This window comes from Babylonia areolata, chromosome 4 (genome assembly GCF_041734735.1).
Source record: "Babylonia areolata isolate BAREFJ2019XMU chromosome 4, ASM4173473v1, whole genome shotgun sequence".
Taxonomy (NCBI): domain Eukaryota; kingdom Metazoa; phylum Mollusca; class Gastropoda; order Neogastropoda; family Buccinidae; genus Babylonia; species Babylonia areolata.
The window spans coordinates 7,093,344-7,119,183 of NC_134879.1; the positions used below are offsets into that span (position 1 = coordinate 7,093,344).

A 25,840-nucleotide genomic window follows, 5' to 3' on the forward strand; every position below is an offset into this window, starting at 1 on the left:
TAAAATACTTAGCAACAATAAAGATTAGACTTCAAAGAAGCAAAATTTGTAAAAGTCTTGATTTTCATTATTTTGACCCTTATGACATGTTTTGTGCCTAGCTAAGAACAGTTGGCTGAGACTTTTGCTCGGTTTTCATGTGCTGTGTCACATATATTAGGTACTGGCAACCATTTAAAAAAAAAAAATTCTGTTAAAAAAACATTAAAACAAGGTTAGATTAAAACTATAAGTCAAAACAAACATCCCACCACAAAAATTATGTTTCTATGTGTATTAGAACCAAAGTTACAGTCAATTGAAGTTCATTGAAATTGAGCCTTTTTGCGCATCATTTTGAGCTTTTGGACAAATCTCCAATTTTACAGCATCACTGCATGTATATTGAACTACAGAGACAGCTACATTAAGGAAAATGATATTTTGTTTGTAGTAAAGATGCCTGATTTTTTTCCCAGCTATATTACCTGATCATTTTATTGATATTGAGCAATAAAATCCTGGGTTTTTTTTGCAAATCTCACACTGCAAAATTTGTCAAAATAGCAACAGGCGCAGTATCTTCATTTTTCAAGCTATTTTTATGAAATAAAATGATTTGTATTCAGCTGAGCAAGGCCTTTAAAATGGGGTACAGCAATAAATCAATCTGAATATTTTTTTTTCCAGATGTATTGCATATGATCTGTAAAATCTAACATCAAATTTTTCTTCTTTTTTTTAAACTGGACACACACACACACATGCACAAATACATATCACTATTCTCTTTCTCTCTGACAGACACATACACGACCATGACTTTTTAATTAAAAGTCATGTTCAGCAATTTTTTTTCTTTATTTATTCACTTCTTTTTTTTTCTTTTCTTTTTTTTTTAATATTAAAAAAATCATTTTATCAAGTTGCAGGAATGATGATGTTCTGGAAAAATGGAAAAGACTTTGTGTAATAATTTGTGTTTTGTAAATAAAAGTGAAACCACTACCATAGAATATATCATATCTGCTGATTAATTTCATTTCAACAAACAGCATCTTAATATACTTATCATTAATTCCATCATGAAAATAAAAAAAACAACGATTGTCGCTTCAATTAAGAGTTGAAATGAGGTGCGGCAGTATGGGGTATTCCCAATGATAGAGCACTTTCGTGCACTCATTTATGAAAAATACTCCCTCTTAAATGTTTATCGATGATATAATCAACAGTGTGATAGTAAAATCAAACGAACTCAAAGGTTTCACAACCGACCAAGATCACTGCTGAAGTTTGGCTCAACTGCAACTGCCATTTCGGCATCCGAATGATGCACAGCCACTCTTTCGACTCAGTGCTTGTCTGCACTAGTAATACCACGCAGTAGATGCGTACACCTTTTGAAAGGAAATTAAAAACGCTTCTCTGTAATATCCGTAATTACTACTGTATCTATTACCAATTTTGAGAATTTTAAGTTTAAAGTCAAGCAAAATCGTTTTTTAGGCACTATGTTCACAATATGCGGTTTTGTAAGCCAAACTAATATTCACTGGAAAGATGCTAAAAATAGCTCTGTAGATCAAATGGGGCAGGCAAGCCAAGCAAAGAAAAGAGAGACACGAAAACCAGTTGATGTGATCTGTGTCAGAGCGGTCGGCCATGGCGTGCAAGAAGCCATTTGACTACCCCCGATATTTACTCTTTTATTCAACAAAGATAAAATACAAATGAAAAAACAACAACAACAAAAAACAGCATTGGGAAGAGGAGAGAGTGAACTTCATTTCCATATAAAACGTATCTTTATTTTTCAATCATCACTCTGGTTACAGGCTTGGGGAAAATGGGCAAAATTGACGTTTTTAAGTCTTAGCTTCAGTTTTACAAGCGAGGCTGCCGGTACCTACATAAATATGATCCACATGCATATGTACTCAAACACACACACACACACACACACAGAAAAAACAAAACAAATACTGTCGTGCACATATACATGCATGAAGATTTACCAAGACACATGTATCTGTGCATGTCTATAACAATTTGAACAAAACACACACACACACACACACACACACACACACACACACACACACACTCAAACACACACAAACTGTATTGTATCATTACTGTTTAGTCACAACAGATTTTTCTGTGTGAAACCAGGGAGACCGGAGAGTGTGTTACTTTTGTTATTTTTTCTGCAAGTATATTTGTTTTCCTATCAAACTGGATTTTTCTTAATCTACAGAATTTGCCAAGGACAACCCTTTTGTTGCCATGGGTTCTTTTATGTGTGCTACACTCACCACCCACACACAACAAACATGTCCACCTCCATACACAAACACACAATAACACAACCACCAACACCAACACTCAGAACCAACTCACCTGGCAGAACTCATATCATGTTGCTGGATGTGTTTCTCCCATGGAGTCAGAGGCACTGCATGGTAAGCAGACAGGTAAGCCAGGAGGTCTGCTTTGAACCTGGTGGGGGAGTCCCCCTTCATCCCTTTCCCCACTGATGCTGCATCATCAACTGGCAGCTTAGGGAAGAGGGGGCTGATCCATACACTACACAGGTCACAGGATGTCACACTTTCATACACTGACAATGAAGATAAGACACACTTTCATGAAATATTGTGTTTACATCTAATATCTAATATATAAATTTCCAATGGCAATAATTATGATGCCGACAAAGTTTAGTCTGCTTAATCAGATAAAAATGGAAAACAAATCAGCCATATGAAAACACACTTAGTTACCAGTAAGCTCCCCTGACTTTCCCCTCGGATGACCCATTTGTATGGGTAAGAAATAATCTCACCAAAAAACAAATGTCAGAATTTATTAATTAAAAACTTCCAAACTGATCTGTACCATAACGAGTTGGTGACAAAATATAAAACTTCCTCCATTCTTACTCTATCATACTAAACCGCCTCACAGCACACCTTGACCAAGGTCATTTGCCTGAGAGCCAATGTGGATTCCGGAAAGAGTGCGGAACCACCGACATGGTGTTTGCTGCAAGGCAGCTGCAAGAGAAATGTCAGGAGCAAAATGCTGATCTGTTCTCCACCTATGTCGACCTCACTAAGGCCTTCGACACCGTGAGTAGAGAGGGACTGTGGAAGATCATGGCCAAGTACGGATGCCCTCGGAAATTTATTTCCTTGGTCAGCCAATTCCATGAAGGCATGCAGGCTTGAGTCCAGGACAAAGGCGAAACATCTGCTCCTTTTGCTGTCACAAATGGTGTCAAGCAAGGCTGCGTCCTGGCTCCAACGCTGTTCAGCCTCATGTTCTCTGCAATGCTTACTGATGCCTTCAGAGATGACGATGTTGGAATCGGCCTAAAGTACCGAACAGATGGTAAGTTGTTTAACCTCAGAAGGCTTCAGGCAAAAACGAAGGTCATGACAGACATCATCAGAGACTTTTTGTTTGCTGATGATTGTGCCCTCAACGCTGGATCTGAAGCTGACATGCAACTCAGCATTGACAAGTTTGCCACTGCCAGCAGGAACTTCAGCCTTACCATCAGCACGAGGAAAACTGAAGTTCTCCATCAGCCAGCCCCAGGGAAACCCTACATTGAGCCCAACATCACAGTCAACGGTCAGAGACTCAGTGCGGTGGAGCGGTTCACATACCTTGGCAGCACACTGTCACGAAATGCAACCATCGACGATGAAGTGAACGTCAGGATTGCAAGAGCAAGCGCAACTTTTGGTAGACTCCGTGCAAATGTCTGGAACAGAAGAGGCATTAGTCTTGAGACCAAGCTAAAGGTCTACAGAGCAGTAGTTCTCCCCACACTACTGTACGCCTGCGAAACTTGGACAGTGTACCAACGACATGCCAAGAAGCTGAACCACTTCCACACAACATGCCTCAGGAAGCTACTGAACATCAAGTGGCAAGACAAGACCCCGGACACAGAGGTGCTTGCAAAAGCCACCCTTCCCAGCATCTTCACCATCCTGATGCAGTGCCAGCTTCGCTGGGCTGGACACGTGGCGCGCATGCCAGACCATCGGCTGCCCAAAAGGCTCTTCTATGGCGAGCTGCAACAAGGGAAGAGATCACACGGAGGTCAGAAGAAGCGCTTCAGAGATACTCTGAAAGTCTCTCTGAAAGCGTTTGATATCAACCCTGACTCCTGGGAGGAATCTGCAGTGGACCGTGACAAATGGCATGCTGCTGTGCACAAAGGCGCCAAGTTGTGCGAGGCCAACAGGACTGCTGCAGCTGTTCAGAAGAGGCAGGCCAGAAAGTCACAGGCAAACAAGCTCCCTGACAATGGTATGCCTGTCTTTGTCTGCCCCAACTGTCAGCGAACATTTCGTGCGCAGATTGGACTATTCAGCCATCTGCGCATTCACAGATAGATTCATGAGCATCCTCCCCCCAACCCCACCACCACCCTCCCCCCAACCCCACCACCACCCTCCCCCCATCCCCCAGCTGGATGACAACGATGGTCATCATCGATCTCGATGGACACACACCACCATCATACAGTGAGATGATGAAATTATCCAAATTTTTTGTTTGAAATCTGCACACACTGATGACTTGTAAATGCATCCAGGAAAACACAGAGTTTGAAACATTAAATTCAGAAAGCTATACACCCACAATAGAGCTCCATCTAATTCTGTTGTCTGCCGTGTGACTGAGACAGAACTGGGTCAGATGCTGTCAAAAAGCAATGTTTTGGGAAGTTTTGATTTTGATGTGTGGCTTTCGCTTCTTGCTAATGTCAATTCAGCAACCAAGTTATGAGTTGCACGAGATTTTGTGTTAATTTGTAGAGTGAGTTCGGTTCAGAAAGTTGAGGTCTTTTAAGTTTGGGGGTTTTTTTTTTCGTGTTTTTTTTAAATGAACACTTTTTTCTTTAACATTTTACATTATATAAGTACATGCATTCATACATACAAAGTGAAATATAGGAGAATTTAAAACAAATAAGCAAAGGATACACACAAGCATTGTCATCATCAATATCATCAACATAAATACAAATGTATATATAAAAATATAGATAGGTATGCTTTTACTTCCCATTTCCTAATTCCATGTTCCACGTTTTCTCATGCTCCCCTATCAATTGTCCTCTTCTAACCCCCCCACCCTCCCACCCCACACATCCCACAATCCACGTTGGATGGATCTCTCTATTGTCCAACTCTCTCCATTTCATGCTTGTTTTATGCAAACAGATGTTTGGTAGACACATATTGTACTGTAGGTAAACACATATTGTTTGCCAACTTCATTGGTTGCAGCAAGGGAGCAGGTAACAATGAATATCAATACAGCAAAGACTATAGTGGACAAACAACAACAACAACAACAACAACAAAAAACAAAAAAAAATTAATGATAAGGTGGTAGACGAGCCAGCATTCCACAAACTGTCTTCCTGAGTTGTTAATATTTGCTATGTACTGTTCTTCAGAATATCTTTTTCTTTATTTATTTTATTTCATTTTATTTCTTTTCTTTTTTTTTCTCAAGGCCTGACTAAGCAAGTTGGATCATGCTGCTGGTCAGGCATCTGCTTGGCAGATGTGGTGTAGCATATATGGATTTGACCGAACGCAGTGACGCCTCCTTGAGCTACTGATACTGATACTTAGAAGAGCAATAAAAGCTTCAAAAGCTAGTTGTACATTTTGCAGTTTACATCTGTAGATATAAAATTTAGCAAAAAGCAGAATCAGATCCATCACTTAATCAGTTTGTAGATTATCTTTTATACCAAATAAGACAAGTTCCTCATCTGATTAAAAGTTTCCACAATGGTGGCACCTCTCCTTGAAGGTCTGCTGCAACTGTGTCCAAAACTGGTGGACAACATTACAGTCATACGACATGTGAACAAATGACTGCTCATCTTGCTCGCAAAAATTACAAATAGGAGACTCAGTTAATTTATGCAAGAACAGATATCTTTGAGTTGGTAGTAGCTGTGCAATAGCCTGGTTTAAAATCATCTCAGCTGTACATCTGGAGAAACCTTATGACCATGATAAAAAATCTGTTTCCAGTTGAGATTGTTGAATTTGCTATTCCACTTTGTAATTGCAGCTGGAGTAGTTTTATTTTCATTGAATGCATTTTGCACAAATGTATTTCCCTTCTTGATGTAAAAGTTTTGTTGTCTAAAACTTTATATCTGTTAGTCAGAATTACATTCAACTTTTAGCAGTACTTTTGTATTGCATTCAAAATTTAATGCCTTCATAAACAAGAAAATTGGTATTTACACCTGGAAAGCAGAGCAAGAATTCATCACGTCATAAAAATAATGCTTCATTACATCCTTCCAAAGTGGGTTATCAGTTTTTTGTATGTGACCAAGCGCGCTATGCTTGCTCTAACACTATTCACGCACAAACTACAGCAGACGACATTTTCCCTCCTAACCCCCCACAGAATGTGTGACGTCACTCTGCTTACATCATTTTGTCCTGGCCAGACAGCCTGCTGACGGCTCGACCAGTGTCGCGTCGCGGTACGTCATTGGCTGAGAAGAAACTTGTGTTTCTGTTCCAAAGTATTTAATTAATAGCTCTTTTGTCAGATCAGTAAATTACAAGTATTATATACTGGCAGAATCATCGTAATTCCATCTTCAAATATATTCCATTTATGTTCGCCTACGTTAAACTGATTTAACGCAGTTTGTAATTTTCAGCGACGAGCTCGTTAAAACTGACCCTGTTCAGGTGACTTAAATTAAGATTATAAATTCATCTTAAATAACCAACACTTCATTTTATACTCATTATAAAGTAGGTGTTGAGCTCTTTCTTTTGCAACTTATCCGACGTAAATCGGTTCAGGAATCATTTAGAAATCTGTCACTGAACACCTTTAAACAAACACAACTGTCATCGGATTCTCCGTGATTAGTGACGATCTGTTTGCAAGCACACTTGACGGACTTTGTGGTCCGCTAAACTTGCATAAATTGGCACAGTGAATGATGAGTGGTCATTTCATACCTGGTCAGTCATCTGACCAGAGCCTGCTCTCTCTCTTGCTGTGTCACGGGCAGTGTGTCGTGTGTGTCCCCACAACAGCTGACACCTCGGTACGTATCGCTGTAAGTACTAGTGTGTAGAATGTGTTGATTTGTAAATTGTATTGTTCGACACAGTACTTGTGTTCATATGAGTATGTTCAGTTATTGCTTTGTTCAGTTAATTCTTTGTACAGTTATTGCTTTGACATGTTAGTCACAGCTCGGCTATGATTGATCTAAATAATTGCCATGTTGTCATCTGCATGGAGCAGTGTTCCATTTGATTCTTAACGTCACAGTCAGTGACGTCTCTGGACACTAATAGTTTGTTCCAGAATATTCTCGTGGGTGCATATGATGCGTTCTTTCTCATTTGCTATCACTGATGGTTACAGTGTTTCACTGATTCTCAGTACTCTAAGATGTGTATAGTATTCTGCTGTTGTGATTACAAGATAGTGTTGGATTAATACCAGTTATTGGTTAAAGCCACCTGGTATGTATCAGTCTGTTAACTAATTTAGTTGTCATGCTGTCTCCTATACGGCTTACTCCAGTATAGTGCAACATGATAAACTGATTCATTTGAGTCACTTTGACACAGTATAAGCTTTACCTAATCTATACTGTCAGTGTACTTTCACTAAGTCAGCATTGCATCAATCACTTTAAGTGCACTATTTAAATGTATTAAAAATGTCATTTGATGTCAGCGTTTGGTCTTCACACTTATGCATTACGTTGTTGCGTATCCCAAACCCGAGTGATAGTCTTTCCATGTATACATGTGCTTTACTATTCACTTGTGCCGACATGTTGTGCTTATGACATTTGTTTGTGTCATTCCAGGCACTGTCTTCTTCTTAGTCTTCTCGTTTTATGTCTTCTTCTCATTGTCTTCTTCTCTTAGTTCTTCTCATTTTCTTCTTCTTTTAGTTGTCTTCTATTCTCTTCTCTTAGGTTTTCTTCTCATCTAATAACTATTGTAAATAAAACAATAGAAAAACCCCATTTGTGACTGGCCTCTATATGTTCCTGGCCTGTGCGTGGGATCTTGTCTATCCTTCCATTCAATCAATCAATTAGTTTAGTTCTTTTGTACCGTCTGTACCCTTGAATAACCACTCGGTACACGGCTACATGTATAACAACATTTGCATATTCTGCAGCAAAATATTCAACAATGGTCAACATTGGATACATATTAAAAGTAAGGGTCCCATCTAGATTCAGACATGAGTCTTCTCAGCCAACTAATCTTCATGGATGCAAGAAAAGCTCTAACCTTTATCATTTTTAGACCACCCTCGCTGTATTGTTTGTATACAACAGACTTTCTAATCTTACTTGGTTTACCATTCCATAAAAATGAAAACAAATCTTTTCCTAAGGCAGTGATAAATTGTTCTGGGGGATCAGGTAAATTAATTAAAAGATGCACATTTTTTGAGAATACTAAGGTCTTAATTACTGATATTTTTCCAAAAGGGGTTATCTGGCATTTCTTCCATGAAGTCAGAATTCTTTTCATTGCAAACAGTGTATCTTCATAATTTATTTTGACAATACTGCTAGTAACAGTAGAAAACTTTATTCCTAAAACTTTAAATATACCAGGCTCCCAAACAAAATTTTTGTCTCTCTTGTATTGAATACCACAGTTCTATTTCTAATCCATATTGCTTGGCTTTTATCAAAATTTATTTTCAAACCTGATATCTGTGAAAATTTTGTGAGAATGAATACTCTTCATTGAATGACCTTTCACTGCGATCAAGACAAGATTGTGGTCACAAAAGAGACTGTGAAGCTGTTTAATTCTAGTCTGAGAAGAGAGTTCAAAATGCACATTAAAGTCACCAACAAGAATGAGATTGCTAGGTTTGGAACTATTATCATTATGATCATTTAAACTATCGAAGTGTGAAGACACTACATTTGAGTAATTAGCATTAACCTCTTCAGTGCCCCATGACATATAATAATATAAATGTCATGAAAAATGCATCACTATTTGCCCCATGATGTATCTATACGTCCACATTATTTCAGGATTTTTTGCTGTTATATTTTAACCCCTAGGCTGCCTGTATGACAAGATAACTCATCATCGCAAGCATGTACGCTTCGCTGCCACAATGACAATAACTCGTCATCGAAATATTCTGATTGTTCCCTGGCTTGCAATCAGTTCGTTGACAAAAACACTGGTAGATTTAGCTTGGAGAATCTTCCTTGATTCTATCCATAGCTAGAAACACCATCTACATCATGAGGCAGTCCTTTATTTGAACTTTTTGGTTGGGTTACTGTCGTAGTGTTTGCCTGGCTCCTCTCCTCGCTCGCTCAACAAAATGTCGGACTGATGCCATGCTCAAGACATGCGATTATAGCAAACTAAATCAACCAAGATTGCTTTCTTTAGCTGATGCTCTGAAAGAATTGAAGCGTAATTTCGAAGGAAAAAACCGTGACGAACATTTATAGGACGATTTGATAGAAATTATAGGGAGCAATCAAGAGAGTGGCCAAGATACGACTATCAGTAAGCAATGCCGACTGTTCAGCTGTAGCAGAAGACAGAAGTGATCGAATTTTTAGGACACAGTGTGAGCGATTTTCTTGGCACTCAGCCAAGGCGGTCTGATGAGAACTGGATAAAGTGACTGTGTGAGAGGGGTGAAGAGGAAGCGGGTGGAGACTGAGGGGGTGTGGCCTCATCCATATTATAACTTGGGGAAGTTACAATGTACTGTGTATCAATCTCTTAAAAAAATTTTTTTTATTTTTTTTGTTATAGTATAATTTTGTGTGTGCAGATATCCATTTGTCCAGAAAATATGAAATTTTAGTGCAAATTACCTGACTAATGTTTGTAATGAACACATTGAAAATGTGACAAAAAACAAAACACTAAAAAATATATAAAATGGGAAAACATCATGTGTTTTGTATTCTTTATTCATTTACCTTTCAGAAAATATATACTTTTATGGGTCTTTCTCCAATAACAAAGAGCACATAATTTTTTTTTATAGCCGTTTTTGGGGGAAAAAACCCTGGCAAATAGATTTCACTTAAATCTTATTTTCCTGGCAGCAAAAGGGTTAAATTTGATGTGTCCAAAAAACCACCAGTCAGAAAGCTTGATATGTCTACCTTCATTATGTGCGAGAGGAAAGCCAATCACACTCTGTATGGTAGTTACAAGATACTACTGTCTGTACCCATTCCAGAAAATTTCAAGATGGCGGATGATGAAATACAAACTGACTCTAGTGTCTTGAAACAGCAGCATGTTGCAAACCGTTTGTGATTTTGTCACCAAGATGTTGCACAAGGGGTTAATTGATCAGCCAATGAACCAATCCCAATCCATGCAATAAAACTTGTGTGTTCAACTAATCACCGATTCATAACTGAAGTTAAAGACTGAACTTCATCACATGCATGGTGGATTCAGTCGCTCTTAATCGTCTCATGAGTCGACCTACTTCTAGTGAGTTCTACATTCAACACTACCTGAATGCTGAGACAAAATGCTTCAGACGACTGCTTGGAATCTCATGGAAGGACAGAAAGACCAATGACTTTGTCAAGAGCCAAATAACTATGCTAGCGGGTCCACTGGAACCACTCTTATCAGTGGTCAAAAGGAGGAAGCTGTCATGGTTCGGGCATGTGACACGCCACAATTCACTGCAAAAGACAGTTCTACAGGGAACGCTAGAGGGTGGTAGGCGAAGAGGGAGGCAAGCCAAATGCTGGATGGACAACATCAAGGAATGGACCAATATGGATAGCGCTACGCTGATACGACAGGCAGAAGATAGAACCGGATGGCGTCGTCTGACTACGGAATCGTCCCTCATGTCTCCTCTACGCCCATCCCGGGCAGGAGAATGAATGGAAATGAATGGAATGGAATGCTGCTCCATACACATTCCCTGCAAAGCCAGGTACAAACACCCATTGTTCTATAAATATTCTCCTACATCAAAATCAAAAAGGTGTTGGACTGGAAAAAAATAACATCATCTGTCAATCCTTGTCTCACTGATTACTAGCGATGGGGAGGTTCTGTCTTTCCTCTCTCTGCATTTTATCATCTTGATTCTTACAAATGATTTAACAATGGAAACATGGCTTAAACTACAAATGAAACTGCTGAATACACAGAATTTCACGATTTTGAAAATATTACTTCAATATAATACTTTTAACATGTGCACACACACACACACACACACACACACACACACACGTGCGCGCGCACGCACGCAAAACCCAGAGATGCACTCAACCATTTTCCCTACGTTCATATGAACAAAGGAAAAGTCACACACACTTTCTCATTATCACTAAAGATATGTGGAAACAGTCAGTGTGAATATGTGCTTAAGCAAGTGCATGCGCACACACACACGCACAAACATGCACAAATACACACAAACAGATGTTACATTAGAGCAAACAAACACACACACACACCCATACAAGTACACTCAAGCACACACACACACATACACTGATCACTAACCCTTGTGTTTTCTGGCACCAGTCACCATCAATCAAATTAGCGGTGTGAATGACGACACGCATTCCACTGTCATAAAGCAGCAACATCATCTTTCTGAAACCCCCACATGACAACATCCAAAATAATAATAATATACAGGCTTATGTAGCGCAGTACCCCCATCTCAAATGGGGCTCACTGTTCTTTACAATATATCATACAAATCTAAGACTAAGTGATACTAAAATATGTACAAAAAATAAGAAAAATAAACAAATAAATAGACATAGTCTCATATAACATTTGCTAAAATACACATATTTCAGACTATCTCACATCACACTGGCAAAAATTTACATACTTCAAACTAAGTCAGAAAGTGACATAAAAATATGTAAATCATCACAGGCAATGTCACAGTCCCACATCACATGGGCCAAAATCACAGCAAGATATCACATTCACCCTAGTCAAAACATGCATCAAGGAACCAGGCTTCACAGAACCACACAAAAAATCATCACAAATGCACGCAAATCAACACCAAGAGCACACCCAGTGATCAAATCACAGCAAGCAGATACAGATGGAAAAGCTCTACTTAGAAAGATACAACTTCAAAAGATGTGTTTTGAGTGCTCTCTTGAGTGCTCTCTCTTCCTATGTAATACTGTCAACTGTGCATGCCTGCACCATGGAACATATTCAAGAATTCTGATGTTAAAAAATCTTTGGGGCCCTATGGACCCTTTTACCACAATCTTTTGGCGTTTCAAACTACGTTCAGAGGGTCACTCCAATACTGGACATTCTGGGCATTGGTGCACACAGACAAAGGCGGGCATACATTCCAGTCTTAAACACGTTGGTTTCTTGACCAAAAAGTGTATAAATGCCATTTTATGGAAACAGTGATCAAGAGAAAGGAATCATAAAGAAGGGAGGGAAAAACAGAGAAAGATACTTTTTCTATTTCAAGGCGAGAAAGCAATCTTCACCAAGCAATTCACACAGTGAATGAAAAAGGACCCAAAGCAGCCAAGAGCAAAGGATATAGCCATGTTGGTAGAAAAAAAATGTTCTTCATACAGGTAAACAGAGACACAGGAAAAGAGGCTTAAAGGTAAAAAAAAACTGATTATAGATTTTGTAGTCATGCAAAATTGCTTTGAAATGGGAAATCAACTGCTGTATCTTCTTCATTCGTGGGCTGCAACTCCAACGTTCACTCATATGTGCACAAGTGGGCTTTTATGTGTATGACTGTTTTTACTTCACCATGTAGGCAGCCATACTCCGTTTTCGGTGGTGTACATGCTGGGTATGTTGCTTCTATAACCAATTGAACGCCGACATGGATTTCAGGATCTTTAATGTGGTTATTTGATCTTCTGCTTATGGATACACTTGAAAGGCGTTCAGGCACAAGCAGGTCAGCACATATGTTGACCTGGGTGACTGGAAAAATATCCACCCTTTACTCACCAGGCACTGATACCGTGATTCGAACCCGGTGTAACATCCCAAATCACCAGATCCCCCATGCTGTTTCGGTCCCCCCCTGATTTTACCAAGCACCCGTTCCAAAATATGTCTGTCTGTCTGTCTGTACCTGTGTGTCTGTATGTCCGTGTGTCTTTATGTATGCAGAATAATACTAATATAATGATTAAGACAGGACTATTTTGTTCTTTTTTTTTATCAAATTACTATACCCTGATAGGGGATACAACACTTACTGTTGTTTGTTGTTGTTTTTTTAAATGAATTGTCACAAGTCTGTTCTTATCAATTCCATCTGGAGTCATGCTCTGGGGCATGGGTTCAAACCTTTCAAATGTCATTCATTATGTGCGGCTAGGCTATTAACCAGAATCTACTGAATGGCTTTACCTTTGGCTCACTGGTACGTGTTCTTTGTTATGTATCATGAATTTAATGGAGATCTTTCTAACGTGTTTCCAGCATTTGACTTTCAGCAATTTTTCAAAGACAGTCACTGGTTATCACATTCTGTTATCTTGTTTCTTGTCTTTTGTCATTACATTAGACATAACATGCTAGACCTCATATTCAAGGTCTCGGGTGCTCATTTTACTACACCTGTACATATGTGTAACCACAAAACGGCAGCAAAATTGTGAAAGTATGTCATGGAGCTGGTGTGTGTGTGTGTGTGTTATCTTCAGTTTAACGTCTATTCACTATAAGTGTTTTTAGACGGAAAGGAGTAAAGAAGTGGATAAAGGAAAGGGAATGCATGTGAATATTAGTGTAAAAAAGTATTCATGTTATGTATCAGAGGAAAAGTATATTATAAGAAAAAGGTCTAAAGAGATTGTGGTGTGTATTGAATGAGGTGTCATGGGAAGGAGAATATGTATATGCATATCAACAAGTATTAACCTACAACAATGTAAATATAAATAACAACATTAATTATATCACATCAAAGGAGGATACCAACTGGACTGGAGTTTAAAATTTCCAAAAACATTCTAAGCAATGAATAATCATTCAAAATCTTTTCAGTGGCTAATGAAATATTGGAAGAAAAGTCATCAACTACATCTTTAGGAATTAACTGTCTTGTAATTTGTCTTGAATGTGCTGCTGGTGTCAAATTTAGAAAATGTTTGGGATTAGCTGCATTCTTTGTGTTTACACAACATTGGTAATATTGATTATTTGAATCTGTAAGTAATTTCTTAAATCGATTTCTAGATACATTTTCTATACAACTAATGTATTCATGTAGATCTAACTGGATGTCAAGTTGTATTGCGCCTTCGAAATTATGTGCTGCTCTTCTAGCTGCTTGGTCTACCCACTCATTTGAAGATATTCCACAGTGCGAAGGTACCCAAAAGAAAATTAATTTAATGCCCTGTTTTGTCAGTTGGTGAATAATATGTTTTATTTCCATTGTCATCTCAATTCGCTTCTTTGAATTTGGAGATTCTATAGCTTTTAATACTGACTTCGAGTCTACACATAATAGAATTTCACTGACAGTTTTCGGAATGTCTGAAATATAATTTAAGGCCATAAGTATGGCTATAAGTTCAGCTGTGAAAATGGAATATTGTCTACCAATATAGTATATTTGAAACCTTATAGTGTATTTGAAACCTATTCTAAATGAAGGAATTACAATAGCCGCTCCTGAATTACCATCTTCTAGAACAGATCCGCCTGTGTATATTTTTAGATAATTAGAATATTGATTTTCTATACGGGAGAGCACTTCAGGTTTTAACAAAAATGGTGACTGGTTCTTGGATAAATCTGTATAATCCATGTCAAAGGTAGCTTTACACTGCTCCCATTCACTGACTGGTGAAAAAGTAGGTATTTTTGCAATTTGCTTGTCTTTTGATTCCGTAGCACTAATGATATCTGATGCAAATAATAATAATGGATACTTATATAGCACACTATCCAGAAATCTGCTCTAGGTGCTTTACAAAAACGCTTTTGATAACATAAAACATTATATCTATGTTACATACGCACACCAAAATGTGACCACACACACACACACGTACGCACGCACGCGCACACACACACGCACGCACGCACGCACACACACACACACTGCATACATACATTTTAACATACATGTGTATCTAACAGCTACCCTAACAAATACGCACACATAGGCAGGCACAAACTTACATAACACACGCGCACACAATACACATTCATATACATGCATGTAGTTGTGGACCTGCCACAATTGAACTTATTGCTGAGGGAAAAGGTGAGTTTTGAGACGAGATTTAAAAGATGCGAGGGAATCAGAATGACGGAGGTTATCAGGGAGCTTGTTCCACGTCTTTGGCGATTGAAAAGAAAACGATCTGTGTCCATAGGTCTTACTTCTGACGTGAGGTATCCTGAGAAGTCGAGTATCAGAGGAAGAACGGAGCTGGCGAGACGGGGTATAGATATGGATGAGTTCAGAAAGATACTTGGGGCCAGATCCGTTGACTGCAGAAAAGGTCAGAGTGGATAGCTTATAGTCTATTCGATCAGAAACAGGCAACCAGTGGAGAGACTGAAGGAGAGGAGAAACATGATCAAATTTAGAAGCTCTGCAAATGAGTCTGGCAGCGTTATTCTGAATTCGTTGGAGTCTGTCTAACAGGTATTTGGGAAGGCCGGCCAAAAGAGAGTTGCAGTAATCCAATCTTGAGAGAACCAGAGAGCATACAAGTGTCTTGGTTGCATCGGTTGAGAGATAGTGGCGGATAGAGCTGATTCTACGCAGTTCCAAATAGGCAACTTTACAGATATTCGAAATGTGCTGTTGGAAGGAAAGAGACTGGTCCAGGATTACACCAAGACTGCGAACAGAGGGAGAAAGTGAAACAGGTGTGCTATTGATCAGAACAGAGTCAGGAAAGGAAGGATGTTGACAAAACTTCTTTGGACAGGTTATCATCAATTCAGTCTTATCATCATTTAATTGCAGCTTGTTGAGAGTCATCCAGTCCTTTAGGCCAGCAATGCACTCCTGTGTTTGAGTCACCAGTGCATCAAATTCAGCTATGGAAGCCGACTGATAAAGTTGTGTGTCATCAGCAAAGCTCTCATGCGACATCGCATGATGACTGATGACATCCGACACAGGAGCCGCATACAGCACGAAAAGAACAGGACCTAGGACGGACCCTTGTGGGACACCATATTTCAAGGCAGATACTCTAGAGTATGTACCATTTACACACACTTTCTGTGTACGATCTGACAGGTAAGACGTGATCCATGCTAGTGCAGTGTCACGAATACCAAAGGAAGTTTTAAGTCTGTTCAAGAGGATAGAGTGGTCGATAGTGTCAAAAGCTGCAGACAAATCTAAGAGAGCGAGAACAGATATCTTATCCTCATCAAATCCCGAAAGCAAATCATTCACTATTCTAAGAAGGGCTGTTTCGCAACTATGACCACGTCTATAAGCTGACTGGTGGGAATTAAGTAAGCCATTCTGCTCCAGATGAGCTAAGAGCTGAGACAATATGATCTTTTCTAGCAGTTTTGATAAAAATGACAGATTAGAGACAGGTCGATAATTTTTTAAGCAATTATGATCCAAAGATGGTTTCTTGATGAGTGGACGTACAATAGCAGACTTGAAGCTTTCAGGGAAACAACCAGACAGCAAGGAAGAATTGATGACATGAGTAATATGTGGCAGTAGAACATCAATACATTCAACCAACAAAGAAGACGGGACAGGGTCAAGCTCACAGGATTTCGGACAAGCGCTCAGACACACTTTCTTCACAAAATCTTCAGTAACCGGTTGGAAACAATGTAAAACAGGACCACTGTACATGCGTTCTTGAACAGGTGAAGAAGGAGACACAACAGAGTCAAGCTTCTCACGAATGCATGATATTTTGCCGGTGAAGAAGTCAGAAAACTTTTGAGGGAGTTCCTGCGCCGAAAATGTTGTAGGGATGCAAATGTATTAATGGATGTCATAGACTGTATCGTCTTAGCTCTTTTAGCAAAATCTTTTTGTGAACTTAAATTAGCTTCTTCTTTTGAAAAGGTTTCATATGCGAAAGATTTGATAACGAATTTCGCAGCTGAAGCTTTCCTTTGTTCATCAAGAGATAAAACACCTGCTTCTCTGTAGGTCCCTAAATTTGATGTAAGAATGGGCACACCTAGAGCAAGTTTATAAGCCTTACAATCGATGCTTTGCAGCTTCTTTAACAAATGCAGTGGAGCACTGAAAAATACCTCTTGAGCGTATATCAAGCGTGAACGTACGAGAGAGGTTGCGAGAGATATCAACGCTTTGGTATCTTGCCCCCAGTGCTGTTTACAAATTATTTTAAGGAAATTTAGACCTTTTCTTGCATTGTTTAGTATATAATCAATATGATAATTCCACGAAAGCTTTGAAGAAATATAGACTCCCAAAAATTTAACATATTGTGTATATCTGATGATAGAACCATTTATTGTAAACACAGGGAGCTTTTCTGGGTCTGATCCTGTATTAAATAGCATCATATTTGTTTTTTCTGAGGACAATGACAAGCCATTTTCTGTCATAAAGTTGCTGATTTTATCAAGTTCCCGCTGGTATATTTTCTTTATGCAATTCAATGTCCTAGTAGGCGTTTTATTTTTCATTGTCACCTTCATCCATGAACAAATGTCATCAGCAAATTGAACCAAGACTGTATCTTTAGCTAGCTTGTTAGGTAGATCTGCTAATAATATATTGAATAAAATCAGCGAAATTACTGATCCTTGTGGTAACCTCATATGTGTGTGTGCGAGCATGCATGTGCGTGCGTGTGCTTTTGCATATGTGTGCATATACATAAAAATATCTATATCAAATTTTATAGAGTACGTGTATATATTATGTAGACATACACACACACATATATATACATATTTCTTTTTTTTTTTTCTTTTTTTTTTTAAATCATAATTTTTCTTCGCAAAGGAAATGCATTTCATCTTGTTTGTTTCAAAGAACACCGAGAAGCTTTTAAAAAAAAAAGTTAACAGGTTTCTTCAAAAGTGGGTTTCCGTGGATATTGGTCCTTTGAAACGGGACCCCCCCCCCCCTCCCCCCGTCCCCCCCAATGCGGAAGTAACCAACCACAAAGTTTCATGCATAAGACCCCGGTTCAGTTACTCAAGGAGTCGTCACTGCATTCAGACAAAGCCATATACAGTACACCACATCTGTTAAGTGGATGCCTGACCAGCAGCATAACCCAACGCGCTTAGTCAGGCCTTGAGAGGAAAAAAGTGCATATAGAAATGAATGGAAACATCATCAAATTAATGAATGAATAAATAAACAAATAAACATAGTGAGTCGATAACGCAGCAGTACACTTCATGACTGCAGATAATAAATTGTTCAGATCTGGGACCCATTGCCGGTGCACCAAAGATTCATACTTATCATGCACATGCATTATTATATTTTGTTTAAACGTGCGTACAATCTACCTCTCATTTGGACATCCGTACATGTATTTCTGTATCGCCATTCTCTCATTTTCGCATGGCTGTATTTCAATATTGCTCAACATCACTCCTCCTTTCAATCCTTTATTTAACAGTGTGTGTGTGTGTGTGTGTGTGTGTCTGTGTGTGTGTGCGCGCGTGCGTGTGTAATGTGTACATGTGTTTGCATAGTCATGAGCTGAAAAAATGGGACACACACACAAACACACATATGTGCATGCGTGTACTTGAATGCCCACACAAACTCATACAGGGCTGAATTGAATACACACACACATACACACACACACTCTCTCTCTCTCTCTCTTCTCTTTCCCTCTTCTTTGTGAGGAGGGTTCCAATCAGATAATATACACACATATTATTGCACCCATATGCAAGTGATAACATATGCACAAATATGTATACACACACGCACGCACACATGCACGCACGCACGCACATGCTCACATACATACACAAGAATCCAATAAAATAGGTAATGTTCCCAATCAGTTGTTGCTAGCAAGTAATGTAGAACCCAGGTTTGGAAAATATGTGTATAATTTAAATGTTGTACCAACATGTGACGATCACTACTTTTTTTTTTATTCATCTATTTGTATTTGTGTGCCTTGTGTCTTACTATTTATTTATTCATCTATTTGCATTCGTGTGCCTTGTGTCTTAAAAACCTTAATGATTCATTAATTTCATAACAAAATTCTTCATGTATTATAAACCTTAAGGATTCAGTTTCAGTTTCAGTAGCTCAAGGAGGCGTCACTGCGTTCGGACAAATCCATATACGCTACACCACATCTGCCAAGCAGATGCCTGACCAGCAGCGTAACCCAACGCGCTTAGTCAGGCCTTGAGGAGAAAAAAAAAGGTGAATAAATAATAGATAAGCTTACACAAATAAATAAATAAATAATAACTATAATGTAAAAAAAAAAAAAAAATAAATAAATAAATAAATAAGATAACAATGATGATAACTAAGCAAATAGATGTAAAACATGAAGACACACATTCACATATACACCCACACATGCATAACAGATATGCACCGAACATGCAGTTTCACAGTCAAATACATATAAACGTACATGAGCTCCAACACACACACACACACCACACACATTACCCTGCACCTCCTCTACCCCCCTCCTCCACGCACTCATTTCTAGTCTACGTATCACAGCTTCCACGGCACACACACACACACACACACACACACAGATGAACACTTACTTGTACAAGCACACACACATATACCCATATCTCCACACACATATATACAAAGATATATATATATATATATATACGTTCCAATATCCTGTTGCTCCCACAGTGTAGGCATGCATACACTCACATACCTCATCCTCTACCCCCCCCCCCCCCCCCCCCCGCACCCCCACCTCCCCCTCACACACACACACACACACACACACACACACGCACGTGCACAGAACTCTACTGACACTTGTGTACACTTACACTCTCGCGCATGCACAAATGCACTCAAAAATACAGACCCACACATGCACACAAACACACACATACACACACGCACAGAGGCTGCCACTGATTGGCCACAAGAGGGATGGGAAAAGATCTCTGATGCCAAGAACGTGGCGTCTAGTGTGTTGCTCAGTCTATTGTATTTGGAAAAGCCCACAGAGATTCTGTTCCGTTTTGAAGAAATTTGCGCAATGTTGGTTTGGAAATGATGCCGATATTTGTTTGATTTGCAAAGCATCGTGCTCTACCTTTCATGTTAGACTTACGGCCTCTCCCTCTCTCTGCTTTTATTTCTTTGAGGCGATCGATGGTGTGATGGCCTTGTACCTGTTCTTTTTGATATTCTTTGACTTTTCTGAGGATTTCCGATTTTCCTAGATGTAGGCCGCTCGTTGGTGTTGCGTTACCAGCAAGTCTGTCAGCTCGCTCATTTCCCTTAACACCTGCATGTCCCGGGCAGTATGACCATGTGAGTTTTTTAATCTGAAAGTTGCGCATTGCCTTATGCCACTCTGGGCTTCCCATTCTGTTTTCAATTTTCTGTAGGAGGTTCATTGAGTCTGTTAGAATCATGGCATGTTAGTTTCCGGGAGTATGGATGGACGATAGCCACTGGAGGGCATGTGTCACAGCTTCAACTTCCATCGTTAGGCTGGAGGTTGTGACTTTGTAGGCAGCATTCTCTTCCCTAACTGTTTTTCCATTTTGTTTCGCAGTGAATCCCCAACCGGATTGGTCTTTGGTGACTGAGCCATCTGTGTATATAATGATGTCCTCTTCTTTACTGTTTTCTTCTATGAGTAGCTTCACTTCCGCATCAGTTTTGCCCTCTGGCCATTCCCGACAATGTCTTCCTAGAGTGGGTGAAATGGCTGTGTTGAATAGATGGTTGAGGTTTTCGGGGTTTTTCTCCCATTCTTTTGTTTCTTTCAGGTCTTGTAGTCAGCATACTAGCTGGATTGTGTCTTCTGCTTGCCCCATCCATGATCTTCCTCGTCCTAGGCGGCTGCCTTTTGGTTCTTTGACTGCGTCATGCAGTGGGTTTTGAGGGTTTTCTAATGCTTTGAAGTAGGTCTTGACCTGTTCTAACTTGTTTCTGGCCTGCACTGAAGGAAGGTCAAGCAGGTATCGCATGGTTTCTGTGGGCGTGTCTTTTGTTGTTCCAAGGATCAGCCTCATTGCTTCATTTTGAACTCTTTCTAATTTTAGGAGGTTGCTTTGAGATGGTGTTGTTAGCCCAAGTCCGTAGTCGATCACACTGAGGACGAGTGATTGGTATAGCAGGAAGAGGTGGCGTTGTTCAATACCTTTGGTTGCCATTGCTTTTAAGACTGAAAGGCCCTTTTTGCATTTGAGAACAGTATTTTCCGTATGTTTTCTGAAGGTCAGCATCCTGTCGAAGTGTATTCCTAGGTAGCGTAGGCATTCAGTTTTCTCGATCTGAATCCCATCGAGTGACACAGAAGGTGGTGATTTGCTCACAGTTCTGTTGTTGAGGGTGCACAGCAACGTTTGGGCTTTCGCTGGATTGATGGAAGATCCTGTGTCTTTGCACCATTGAGCAATATTGTTTAGTTGTTTCTGGACGGCTTTAGTTCTTTCCTGAGCATCTTTCGAAGTTTTGAAGACCAAGCCATCATCCGCAAGAGTAAGCACCCAAGCTATTCCATTGTTGATTAAGTCTGCAAGGCCCTTCGTGTAGACATTGTAGAGGACAGGAGAAAGCGGAGACCCTTGTGGCAGTCCCATGGATAGTTTAGAAGGTGCAGACATCCAATCTCCGAGGCGTAGGACGACGGTTCTTTCCTGAAGCGCTGCTGCTATCCATCTTGTCAGTGTCAAACTTACTCCATACCTTAGTAGCAGCTCCATGAGGTGCGCAAACTGGACCTTATTGTAGGCATCTTCAAGATCGATTGCTACTGCTAGTGTTTCTTCTTTTCTTTGAAATCCTTCATACACCTCACATGCAAAAGCAGCTGCGTTTTCCCATGTGGACTTGCCTGTTCTGTAACCACCTTGATTTGAAGGGAGAATGTGCCTGTGTTCAAGATCCCTTGCAAGTTTTCTGGCTATCATGCGTTCCATGAGCTTTCCGCCAATGTTTTGCATGGTTAGGATCCGGCAGCCGCTTACCTGATGATGGTCCTTTCCTGGTTTTGGTATGGGTTTTAAGAAGCTGTGTGTCCAGTCCTCCGGCACATGTCCATTGTGAAAACTGTTTTGATATAGATTGAAAAGGTTGCTTCTGTCTTCTTCCGACAGTTCCTTGATGTCCGAGTAGCGAATTTTGTCTGGGCCAGGAGCTGATTCTTTCTTGCATTTAGCTATTGCTTTGTTTAGATCATCTATTGTCAAGTCATCATCAGGTCCAGTCTGCATAAGGGTTTGGTTTAACTCCTCAACATATTTCTTTTTCTCATCCAAGTTTCTTTGATCGCTCTGTTGTATGAAACGTTTGAGCAGGGCGGATCCTTTTTCTTCGTTTGTCTTAAGCTTGGTTCCATCAGTGTCTACCATGTCTGGGGTTGTTGTTGTGCACGTTTTCCCTTCCATGCGACGATAAAATTGCCAGAACTCTGTCAATGTTGAGTCATAACTGAGTGCTTCACAAAACTGTTTCCACTTGTCATTTTTGGTCTCTTGAGCAATGATTTCAAACTGTTTAGTTTTTTCTTTCATTTTTGTTTCAATATCTTTGTCCGGAGATGGTTTTGTTCTTTCTTTTTGCCAAAGTTTGACAGCCGCATGTTTTTCTATCCAGGCTCTCTCTGTGTCGGTATTCCACCATGGGGGCTGAATAGTTTGCATCCTGTTTGGTGCCGTTCTTTTGTTTCTTCTGCGTCTTAATTTTTCGATGATGGTTGTCTCTTTGGTTTCATACTGAAATGGATCACACGGTTTCATACAGGGTTTATCTGACAGTTTCTGTAGACTGAACACTACCAGGAGGTGGTCACTGCCTTGGTGTGGAAGCGTCTCTGCATTCATTTCTGCTCTGAATTTTGGAGATGTTAGAGCGATGTCGATCACACTGTCACTGTCCCCTTGTCTTGTTCCAAGGCGAGTTGGGGATGTGGTTGTTAATGGGCTAAGAAGAATTTCCCCTATCATTCCTTCAAGTGCGAGTCCTTGTGGGTTGGTGTTCCGCTGGTCCCATAGCTTGCATTGAGGTCTCCACAGATAATGACTGAGTCTCCAAGTTCGTTCTCTATTTCCTCTAAAAAGGCCCAATCATCTTTTGTTGTGCAGGTTCCTGGGTGAACATAGGCATTGATGAGCACGATGCTTTTATCAATTCCATCAGGTTTTTCGAGACGCACCCCCACTAGATCACATGAGTTGCTACACCATTTCTCTAGATTTATGGTGGAAACTTTGTTTTTTAGGTTTTTGTTCAGTATGATTGCTACTCCTCTTCCTTCATTCCTTTGAAAGACTGTGAAATTCTCAAAATGTATTGGTCTGTCTGCACTTGTCCTGGTCTCTTGGAGACATAAAATGTCAAAATTATATGCCAATTTCTCAATTGTTGAAATTCTCATTCTCGCGCTGGAACAATTCCAACTGCCGATTCTAAAGAATTTCTTTGACAGCTGCTCTGCTTTTGTCATTCTGCTACCTAAGCACAATCTTTTCCCACCTCTTTTGCCACGCCTGTTTTGGGGTTTTGGGGATTAAGGATTCATGACAAATAAAACATTTGTATCATATTCTATTCTATTCACACATACACAAGTCAAAGACAGAGTGTGCAAGTGTAAACTCTCTCTCTCTCTCTCTCTCTCTCTCTCTCTCTCTCTCTCTCTCTCTCCATAGTCATAGGAAGGTACAATATCTATGGGGCAAAAAAAAAGTGCTTGCTCTCAGTCTTATCACCTCAAAGAATGGGACTTACAATTTAGCTGATAAAAATAAAGTTTGATTTTTACCACAAGACTGCTCTGACATGTTTTGAAGCATTTCTGCACTTGAAAACCATGTTCTGGGGATCTTTAAAGGATTCAAAATTTGCGATTCTGCATAATGGCAACAAGCTCTCTTTAAAGCACAAAGCTTTTAGTCCACACAGCCAATTTGTTCTGATTAAGAAACATAGAGAACTTTCGTCCAATCCACATCTCACCATAATGGAAACTGATCCAATAAACATGTACAATCTGACCTAATTTTCACATGCTTAACATGTACAATCTGATATAATTTTCACATGTTTTTCTTTTTGAATGACATTTAAAATCCAAACAAAACAAAAGTGACTCACGTGTGATGAGTGCCATACATCATCTCTAACTTTGCCTGAAAAAAAAACCCTCAAAATATCACACTGGACAAAAAGAAAACACAACATCTCCTGTCTTCAGTTCATTAGTCAATATGGATGGAAATTCAAGAATCCACAGAAGTCTGAATGAAGCATCTAAAATTAATACACTGTTACACAACTGATTCATAAATTATACACACCATACATGTACAAAGCATAACCTGTATTGAGTTCTACATAAAACATGAGTACATTGTTGAATTAGTTACATTTATGATACTTTTGAGATTCTTTTCTTGTCTGGGTAATCCTCCCTTATCACCTTAGTTTTGTAACTGAAACCAAAACAAAAACAAAAACATTTAACCTTCAACATTCACCTTACATCAACTCCCTCACTTCAGCTGAATGCAGCTGACCAGTTTTAATTCTGAACTCCGCATGACTGTCCTTTGAAAACATACTTTACAGCAAAATCACCTCCAAAAAAATGGTAATACAAAGCCAATACACTTTCTTTTAATTGGCCTTTGCAAGATTCTCTTGACATGTTCAATTACTTAGAGAAATCAGCATGTTTTACAGTGACCAAGACCAGTAAAACAGAACATGGTTGGGCGAAACCATTTTTCTTCTTTTTCCTTTCTACTCTCTTTGGTTAAAAACAACTGCTCTTACAATACACTCATTACTGATTGTTTACACCATACAGCTGATCCATCAATCTTTTTTCCTGCTGTTTAGTTGCTGAATATCTAATTGTTTTCCTTGGGGGTTTTTTAAATACAAAATAGCAGACTTGATCAGATTCCTATTCTTTCTTTATTTTTCTATATTTTCACATGAATAATTCTGAAATAGGAGTTGAAATAAGCAGTTCTAAGGTTTTGATGAGTAACTTACCCTGCAGAATGAGATGTGACGGAATGAGGCACCATCCACATTCAATTCAGTTTCACTGCGACCTTGTTCTCCATGCACCAGCAGTAATGGTTTATCTCTAGTTGGTCAACCAATCAATGATCACAATCAACAGATCAACAGCATATTAATAAATGACGCCATAAAAAAATAGTTGTTAACTCTGCCGCCTTCCTGTAAAATAAATGGACAATGTCTTCTGAGAGGTCTGTGGAGTGACTGGACTTTCAAAAGAGTATTTTGTTTTTGTTTTTCTTGCAGTCACCCAATAATTTTTCTTCTTATTGTTTTACTACCTATAATCTCTGTGAATATTTCATATATATCACTTCCCATCTTGGTTTAAAAACTACACAACAAAAACAACCAATATCAAAATCAGACATCAATCAATCAAGTTGAAAAAGACAAAAAAATCAAGAGGCAGATATGACTAACTATGGAAGGGATGGGGTAACTTCCTAAAACCCTTACTGAAGAAAAGAGTTTGAAATGCAAGGGTTTCTTGAGCCTCTTCTGAAAACAAAATGGAAGTTCAAGCCTCCTCTCTGTATCCTCTTTTCTGATTCTGAGTACA

At 39.3% G+C, this 25,840-nt stretch overlaps 1 protein-coding gene across 4 annotated transcripts in view; it reads right to left on the reverse strand.

Moving 5' to 3' along the window:
• LOC143280811 (tyrosyl-DNA phosphodiesterase 1-like) overlaps window positions 1-25,840 on the reverse strand; it is a 142,007-nt gene that overhangs the window by 95,917 nt on the left and 20,250 nt on the right. For all 4 annotated transcript variants that reach the window (XM_076585507.1, XM_076585504.1, XM_076585506.1 and 1 more), the window contains exons 6-9: window positions 25,246-25,342; window positions 24,340-24,374; window positions 11,580-11,672; window positions 2,383-2,568 (exon numbers count right to left, since the gene is read on the reverse strand). In XM_076585507.1, the coding sequence (XP_076441622.1) occupies window positions 2,383-2,568; window positions 11,580-11,672; window positions 24,340-24,374; window positions 25,246-25,342 (411 nt within the window). The remainder of the gene's footprint in view (window positions 1-2,382; window positions 2,569-11,579; window positions 11,673-24,339; window positions 24,375-25,245; window positions 25,343-25,840) is intronic.